The sequence below is a fragment of the Teleopsis dalmanni genome, chromosome 1, assembly GCF_002237135.1.
Source record: "Teleopsis dalmanni isolate 2A chromosome 1, ASM223713v2, whole genome shotgun sequence".
NCBI classification, from domain to species: Eukaryota; Metazoa; Arthropoda; class Insecta; order Diptera; family Diopsidae; genus Teleopsis; species Teleopsis dalmanni.
In genome coordinates this window covers 179,793,400-179,803,332 of record NC_051846.1, presented here as the reverse complement: position 1 = coordinate 179,803,332, position 9,933 = coordinate 179,793,400, and the positions used below count along the sequence as shown (strand labels likewise).

The 9,933-nt window shown below is 28.4% G+C and overlaps 1 protein-coding gene across 1 annotated transcript in view; it reads left to right on the top strand.

Annotated features, from left to right (window-relative positions):
• LOC119666819 (myosin-G heavy chain-like) overlaps positions 1-7,626 on the top strand; it is a 377,427-nt gene extending 369,801 nt beyond the window's left edge. Inside the window, exons 2-6 of the mRNA XM_038076100.1 lie at positions 709-1,732; positions 2,201-2,481; positions 2,574-2,728; positions 7,356-7,481; positions 7,559-7,626. Of these exons, the coding sequence (XP_037932028.1) occupies positions 709-1,732; positions 2,201-2,481; positions 2,574-2,728; positions 7,356-7,481; positions 7,559-7,626 (1,654 nt within the window). The remainder of the gene's footprint in view (positions 1-708; positions 1,733-2,200; positions 2,482-2,573; positions 2,729-7,355; positions 7,482-7,558) is intronic.
• Positions 7,627-9,933: the final 2,307 nt, after the last annotated feature.

Below are 9,933 nucleotides of genomic sequence, written 5' to 3'. Positions count from 1 at the left end.
TTAAGTTTTATTGACATAAAGGATTCACTGAAAGTCATTTGTAATTTTCACTATATTTATACTGCATATAATTATTCTTGGGAAATCTAGTATTTTTTGTTGTAAAACAACCCCTCTTAATAATCTTTCAACATGTTTAGCAACATAAATTATACTTTGACAAAGAATTCCTAATCCTCAGTTTGGTCGCTTTTCGTTCTTTGTAAGATTAGGATATAATTATTTTGAGCTTCTGTTAAAATTGTGTCTGAGCCAGTCACAAAAAAAATTTTATTTTTATATCTGTACGACGAAAATTTATGCTATTAATAATTTAGCTAATTTTATATCATATTTCAAATTTATTCTTCATAATAATTTACTTTTATTACTGCTCTGTAAATAGACAACATTAAAAAAATTATTATAATTTTCAATGCAACCCACTGAGTCTAATTGATTACTCATAATAAATATAAGTTCGGTGACCAATGCGACACGGTTCATTGTATATAAATTCCATATAAGCAAAATAGTCCTTTGTTGCAAAAATTGAACATTTTTCCAAAATAGTATAAATCCATCTGCTGGTCTCGTTATTTTCACCGATATTTGTTTATGTGCTTATAAATACTGTGGTAGAGTAAAATATGATGTTTTTAAATAAATGTGCTCAAATAAATATGTAGTAACCGCACATAACTAATGCATTTATTTATTATATTACAGTTCACACTATATACCAACGCCCGTTCACACATTATCCAGCACAACAGCAACGACAATAGGTGCAACCGGAGTAGGAGCAACAACCATGGGCTTGTGCTCAAATCAATTACCGCCAACAACAAATATATCCAATGCGACTACCACAGCGACAGCATCAGCAGCTCTTGGTTACATTAATGGCATATTGTATATGGAACATGATGCTACTAATGCCACTAATACAACAAAACCTCCAGCACAACATCCAAATCCAAATTCACATTCACTTATACAACAGCAGCAACAACAGCAGCATCAACAGCAACAACAACAACAGCATCTACAACAACACCAACGACAGCGACAACTTAAGCCACCTAACATGGACAGCAACAATATGGTTCATGCTGAGTATAAAAATGACGTCGATCATAAAAAGGTTAGCGTTGACTATGACGATGACAATATTGATAATGTCGACCATGAAGATGAGACCGATTCGTTTGCGTCGATGGAAACACTTTCCGACAATGTAGCAATTTGGGTTGATGGCGAAAAGCATTGGATATCTGGTGTTGATTCAAATACAACATGTGCGGATTTGATATGTGCGTTGCTCAGTTATCAAGACGGTCAACAGATGTTTGCAAGCGATGCCCAGCCAATTGATGAAAGTGCTAACAAAAATATCAACAATAGCAACAATAACAGTAAAAGTAACAGCAGCAACAACAACAACAACAACAACAACAATAGTGATACTGCCGGTAACAATAGCAGCAATAATCCCATCAATCAATCAAATACAAATACCAAAGAAGATATAAGCAAAAATACGCAAACAAATACAACAAATACAACAAATACAACGAATACATTAAATACAACAGCCAAGGATATGAATATGAGTGCCGCTCCAGGCGTTAACCAGTCGTTAAACGACTACGTCATTGTGAAGCAACATCGACACTGTGAGGAATATTTGGACGGAAGTACAAAAGTTTTTGATGTGCTGCCAACTCGAGACATAACCGACAGGAAAGAGGTAATCGCAACATGAATATCCTTAAGTTATTCCCTTAGTTATACACATTGCAGTTCCTTTCAATAAAATTGTATGCAATATTTTCTGTACTCTTGCTGCATTTCAATTTTATTTTTACAACAAAAAATACAAGAAAAAAATCGAAGAACGAAGAACGAAGAACGTTCCCGCGTGCAGGTCACGCAAAGCAATTCAACTGAAATCTTACGTTTTTGGTTTGTATTCCGTTTAAGTAATTGCACGCACGCATCTGAGTGTTGAACTTCTTGTTGGTAGTTTGTTTCGCCTTGCATTTTATACCGCCGCAGTGTTTGCAAAAAAAAAAAATATGTATATATATATATAAAAACAAAAAATAAAATTTTTTGACAAGTCACGCAATTTTCTTTTAACTTTTTAACCACAAATTCCGTTCTTATTTCTTATTTCTGTTTAACATATAAATTTTTTTCAAATTCCACACTTAAGTGCGAACTTACATTGCGGCGCTTGGCTGCATCACCTCTAATCACAACGCAAGTCGCCTCCTTGCTTTCGACCGATAAGGATAGTGGCATAGCGGCAAGTCCGGTGGGTAGCGCGCGAAGTGCACGTTTTCGACGTCGTAAACATAAATCGTCCAATTGGTTGGCACAGAGCAATACTTTACATCCGAAACTAGCACAACGAGGCAATTACACAAACGAACGTCTGCTAAAAATTATACTTGCCCAGGATGAAACCATACATCGTCAGTTGTCACTGTTAAGGTAAGCAACACCTTTTCCGAGTTCTTGTTCCAGTCACAGTTGATATCAGTTGAAATAGTTATTTATGAATTTGTTCTATGTTTTTATTTCAGAGAGAAGGAACGACAAATATCTAAAATCGAAGAGGAGAAACATCGTGTGAGAGAACGGGAACTGGGTAAAAATTATCTACTTGAAACATATTTAAATGGACTCGATGAAGCTGAAGTTGAACCAGATTTATGTGATGGAGTAGAAATTTTTATAGGTGAGATAAATTTTATAATCCCATTTGATTTTGTTTATTTAAATTGGTGCTCAATGATAATAGAAAAATGTACCTATGTCTTAACAATCTAAAATGTATACCAAAACAACAAAAATTATTTAATTGTTTTAATATTTATATATTTTAAAAACTAAATTTAATGACCAAATTAATGGCTAGTATTCATTTATATATTTTTTAGTTAAAGTTAAAAGAAAAATTTAAATTATATATTTAATTATATAATTATAATATATATGTACATTATAATTATATATATAATCATAATATAATTAAATCATTATTATTCAGCAATACATTCTTTAAATTAAGTGTAGATCCTTGCTATACAGAAGAAAGAATAATATAAAATCATATAATAAATAATGCCTCTATAGAAATATGTACTAAAATTAACTATTAAAAATAACAATAATTAATTACTAAAATTATTCTATAGCTGATTTATGATTTCATTCTAATGTAAAACAGCAAGTGAATTTGTTAATGAATTTTCACAATTACAAACCTCCAAATTAGAACATACAGCTTTAGATCAGTTGGATAATTGGACTCTAACATAAGCTTCAAATTTTTCAGGGCACCAGTTTAACCAGTTTAAAAACTGTTTACGAATAAATAAATATAACACATATTTCCAATAGACTGAAAAAGCATACTGAGAATGGGTTTTTGGTGACACTCGAATATGCTGTATGATCAGCCAAAAATTCAATGAATTAAAAATAACAAAAATGTTTGTTGTTGTAATTCACTACTGTTTAAAAAGAATTTTTCTCTTAAAACAAAAGCTTCTATTAAGAAAATTAATTTCTTCGTCATAACTGACTTCAATTTTATTGCATCTGTTATTTAACATTTGATTTACTTTATATGAACTTAGGCTTCTTAGTATCAAGCTTAGGCTATTTAGTATTAAAAACAGAAATGACTTTTTCATTTAATTGAACTGATATTCCTTACTTCATGGATTTTAAAAAATTAATATTTTATTCAACAAAATTTTTTTATTTGAAACAATAATAAAACAAAGTGGATATACGTTTTTCATATTCAAAAATGATTGAAAAATGATCACTAATGGCACCATGGTTTTCCAGTTCAGATTAACGGTGAGCCTAATCCAAAATCAATGTGAACATAGGTATTGAGCTAAAGGGTAATATAAAATTTTATTATAATGAATATCATATTATTCATTATTGGTTTTGCTGTAAAAATTAAATTACAAACAATTCTTTTCACGTAAATGCAAAATACAATTTTTATTTATAGAATTTTTGCCCTTTCGTTTACAATGAAAATTTTCCCTTAAGTTTCTTGGAAAACTGCGTTGGCCGATAATTACAAAATTGGTGTTCACCAATCAATCAATTTATGCAAATAAAGTAGCGCAGTGAGGGCGTGAGAACATTGATTGATGCCCTGCTTTCAGAAATACAGTAGTGGTCTGGAGGCAAGGCTGCATTTCCTTTTTTGACCCTTTAGTATTATTAATCAAAGTGATTTTAATCAAATGACTAATAAGCAATTTAAAAAAAACATTTAAGTTCATAAGCCAATTTTGTGACAATGTATTTCGTGTTTCGAATAATTGACATTTTAAACAAACTTTTAATATTTTAATCTAGTTAATTAAATGTCAAAGAGTGTATTGCGTTTAATGTGACCCCATAAATATTTTAATTAGTCATAAATAATTGAAATGTTCAGTTGCGATATTGCAATGACGTTTTAAATATCCTTTTATTCATGTAAATACATTATTAATATTTTAAATATTTTTTCTTCCTGCTTTTGAATGGTTATTAAAGCAAAGGAGGTTGTTTCATGTCAATTAAAGTCATAACCTTATATTTTATATATTGTATATATAAAGTTTAATGGTTGAAAAGGTTGTTGAGATTAGTTGTTTGGGTTTGGCAGGGAAAAGTTATTCATTTGTAAATAATTTCTTTTTTATTTAAATATGCATAAAATATTTGTATAAATTTCAACGAAATAATTAAACTGCTAATAAATGCTACTTAGATTAGGTTCTCCTAATTAGCATAATAATGATCTTGAAACTTAAAATTTATTATGCCATTTCTTTTAATTATGGAGCCATGATTTGCTAATAAGTCCTCCCTTCTCCCTTCTCCATTTACAAATTACTGTAAATTACTGCCATTTAGAGAGCTTACATTTAAATGGAATAATTGAAAGAAATAACACTGAAAGGGAAAACTTTACAAACCTTTTCATATTTATAATAAAAAATAAAGAAAAATTGAAATAATTTTTTTTTAAAAACAATTCTTTATGCTGTTGTGATGTAACTTTTTTGTCAATGAAATATTAAGCAAAATATTAATGTCTTGCCAAATATGTTACCTTATACAATAAGCATTAAGAAGCCACAGGCTAAACTGAATACAAAGTACATATATAACCAGAAGTAAGTGAAATATAAACCTTGAAAATCTCTTCGTGTCTTTTTATTTTATGTTTATTTTCAAATTTTTTTACAAGATGAAGCCACATTGTGCATTTTCACATAAGCCAAAATATTATATACAATGCAGGATAACAAAAGGATGTCTTTGTAGAAAGCGCCCGTACGTATGGAGGTATGAATTTAAAAGGGATTCAGAGATTGTAGGAGTTTTGTGTTGTAAGTAACACAACAAAATAATGCATAAGGACGGTAAAAGGTAAAATATGAAAACGTAGAATTAAAAGAAAAACGAGCAGAAGAATACAGTAATAATACAATGTGCGCACCGGAAGTATCTGTTGCGAATAATGCTTTAAAATACACATTATCTTTATTTAAAGAAGACGAGCTCACATCCTACATCTCACATCCCACATTGCACAAAGCACAGAGCACATCGCACATGAAACAGATTTACTCTTCTCAAATTGTATGCATCAGACACATGATTTAAGTACAATTTTTCACCCTACAACTACAAAATGAATTTATTTCAATTTACTACAAACTTTAGAGCACCGAGAAGACAATACGCTCTATGTGTACTTTTAAATTAATCTTTTGTTATTAAATGCAATTTTTTTTAGAGTGTACATTTTTCATATCTTTTTCAAGAATACTTTTCGTAAGAAAATAGAAGAAAAGTTATATTGTTATTATCTAAAAATATATTCTTTCTAGTTTCATTTTATAATTTATTACCATCTCAAGATATTAGGTGACCTTCATAAAATATAATAGTATAGTTTAAATAGCAGTTTTGATTTAAATAATTTTTTAAAAGTATTGTTTTATGAAATAGTTGGCTTGTTGGCTGCAGTGGCAGGTCAGGTGATAACTTTGCATTAACCTCAACCAGTGATTTTGCGTCGTTTTGCTACTACAATCCAAGCAAGGAATTTTAAAATGGAAAGATACAGACTAAATCTATCCCATCGAATTAAGACAATTTCATAGGTCTGTCATATTTACCAATAAACAATAAATAAATAAGTTGACAAAAAAGTACTTCCCTAAAAACTCATTTCTTCTGGACACCAGAGTTTCCTAGTGTTTAATAGTTTCCTTTTTCTGCAGGTTTCCCTAGCTGCAAGAACTGCTAGAACATTATAAGAACATGGCAGAGAACTACAATGTAGAATTCACATGATTATTTTTGACAAGTTTCCAAGATCAAGATTTATTGTAAGCGAGCTATGTTAACTGAGTTATAATAAAATATTGAAATAGTTTCATATTTCAATAACTTTCTTGCAAAACAATTTTAACTATAGTTCTTTCTTTCTTTGATTAAACTATTTTAAATAGAAATGAGGAATAGTGAATGATAACAATGAAATTTTAATTCTTAATTAATTGAATTTTTTTGGTGTGTAGCTTTTACTATTTACCTCGTAACTCAACTGAGCACCTCCAAATTAACGAAGGTCGGTCCACAGCGATTTTCGTTCAATGATATCGCTTGTCGCTTCTTTTTCTTTACTCTTACGAGGACATTAACTGAAGACCACCATTATAAAGGATTGCCCCCTATAGCAATTTGTGCTTAGTGACATTGCTTGAAAATATTATAGTTTGGAAACTGGTGTTCTGCATAGTTATATAGTGGTTCTACACAAATAGTAAATAATGAAACCACATATTTTTGAATGAATATATTCAAAAATATTAAACAGTTAATGTAAGTTATTATAATTTCGAAACTTTAATATCTGAAATATTATCTATTTTACTTAATAACATTCTCCATTACTTACTGTAATAAATTGAAAATTTAATAGACTTTAATTTTTCTACAACCACTTTTTATGATTTTAGTTACACCATCACCGTCTTTCAAAATTGATTTTGGATCAATATTTCAAACGAATTCTTTTAAATTTGAATACAAACGTCATACATTGAAACTACTCAACTTTTTTATTACATCAAAATATTACTCTTTTTTACTGCATAAATTCTGTATTTAAATCAGATATTTTTTATTATATCTGTGTCGACAGCAATTCTATCAACCAATCCATTTTGAAAAACCAGATTAATTCTGCTTTTAAAGCGAAAAAAGTTTGGTGTTTTTAATTTAGTAAACTACACAAAATAAATTTACTTTTATCATCCATTTAATAGATAGATTATTTGCAAGGAAGAAATTGCAACCACAGCTGGGTTTATTCTACCCTTTTACACAGCAAGTAAGCTGCGATCATCCACATGATACATTAATTGCTTACAATAAAGGAAATATAGCCACAGGTGGGCTTATTGCACCCTATTTAAAATCTATTGGTTATTTTATTTTATTTTATTTTATTTTAATTTAATTTAATAAGTTTTTGATGCCGAATTCCTTTATGGTTCATCTTTGTTAGCTTTTATTGTTCAATCACCAATTGCTTAGAATAGTATAAAATTTGGAATTTAATAACTAAATGATTCACTGTCTTCCTATCTTTACAGTAATATTTTCATTCTTTTGGTTCAGAAATATCTAGTTTGTGTAGGTGGTAGTTGTGATTGTAATGTCATGTAGTTGTCATGTCTCTGTGAAGGATTCTTAATTTACATCTAGAAGATATATCACGTCATCTCTTCTTCTTTTTTTATAAAAAGTATTTTCCTTATGTCTGTACTAAGTAATTATAATTCCTTTAATGATGATATGATATCATATTCATCTTTTACTGCAAAGCCTTTAATTGGGCTGAATTCTATGCAGGGATTACCTTCTTAGTCTGATATCTTTTATTAAGTCCCATTCTCATATTGTTGCAATATGTATGAATTTTTTTATTTTAACAATAAATGTCTATATGTCTACTATGTTTCAATCTAATAGTAATTGCTTTGAACTTAGTTTCAACGCTTTTTAGCAGAATCACACATCCTGCTCCCATATCGAAAATGTTACTTTAAATAGTTTTTATCGAATCAAAAATTTTATTAAATTCTGATTCAATAATACTTACTTATTATTATTTCAACTATTTTTAATAAATGATTCTGCAACCATCATAATCTACAATAGAATATTTGAGGGCAATTACTTATGTTATATATAATACAATACAGTGCTGCGCAAAAAATGAAGGCTACTCAATTATTTTTCAATACACCAATTTCAAAGGGTAGTAACTCAAAGTACTAGAATGTTGTGCTTAAATAATTTTTTTTAAATGAAATACACAAAACTGATATATATATAAAAATATATATGCATATAAATAGCATACATTTTCTTTTTTATATTAATTATTTATCATTTCTAAATTTATTAAAACAAAAAACAGTAAAAAAAGATATTAGATATTAAAGATTAAAGATTAAAGATATTAAAAAATATCTTTCAGCTTCAATATATCTTTTAATTTTAAATTGTGTCGATGGAAATTATTGATTTCCATCTAATTGTTTATAATATTACTCTAGATAGATCCCTAGCCATTTGTGTAGTTTAAACTTGAACTTAAAGTGTTGAAATGAATTGAACTTCATAAGATTGTCAATAAGTAGTAAGGCTAAAAATAATGAAAACTATTTGTAAAGCATATATATTTTAAAAACAATATTGTTTGTTGTTCTTAATAATAATAAAAATGTAACCATAATTTAAGATGCCATTGCAAAACTTTTTCATCTGATACTTCTTCATAAGTATAAACTCGAGCTTTTTCCTTTAGTTACAATTTTGAGCGATCTTAAAATTATCACACTTTTACAATGTTTTAAACACATTTCCTCATAGTTGTTACTAAAAACTTAAATGAACTCGAAAGAACCACCAAATTGAAGACACACTCACATATAAATATTTCATAAAAAAAAAGTATGCTTAAACTTTCGACATTTCCAAACTTAAGGAACTTACTAAAAGGTAGAAATTTTCCAAACTTTAACCACATACTTCACAATTTACCCAGTATGTAGCAAAATCTGAACTCCTTAGACTCTAATTGAAGGGATTTTTACATTATGAATATTCAGAAGAAAATATATTACAAAATATTCGTAAATTAAATATATTAAAGTTGTGTAATATAATATAACTTTAATAAAAAATACAAATAAATACAAACTATTTAAATTTCCCTTGTCTCCTTAAAGCGAAAAAAGAAGAAAGGGTATTCCTACCTCTATCCTTGGGTAAAAAATGCATAAAATTTAATTTTAACTGCTTAAACAAACTTAAACAAAAATTTTAGTTATGTTTAAATATATTTCAAACATAATCACTATAAAAAATTAAACAAAAAAATCCTTTTAAATTCCCACGTTCTCCCTAAACCGAAAAATTTTCTATGGAAAAAGAGAAGAAATGCATGAAATTTAATTTTAACTGCTCTCTAGTCTTAAATTTTTAAACAAGTGCATCAGTTACTTCATTTTAAATAAATATATTTAATGTAAGTTTAATAAAAAATAAAAAAAAAACTCCCATTAAGTTGCTCAGTTTTTTGTCAAGTCAAAAAAAATGCATGAAATAAAAGGTAGAAAATGCATGAAATTTAATTTAAAACTGCTCTCTTACCTTAAATTTTTAAACAAAAATATCGTTCCGCACGTATGGATCCTTAAACCATACCAGAACCATAGCAGACAAACAGACAGACAAATAAAATAGCAGTCAAATTGACTTTGTTAAGGAAACAGATTGACCCTTAACTTTAGCTTTAAAATTTTATAACTTGCTTAAGTATTTTATGTTCAT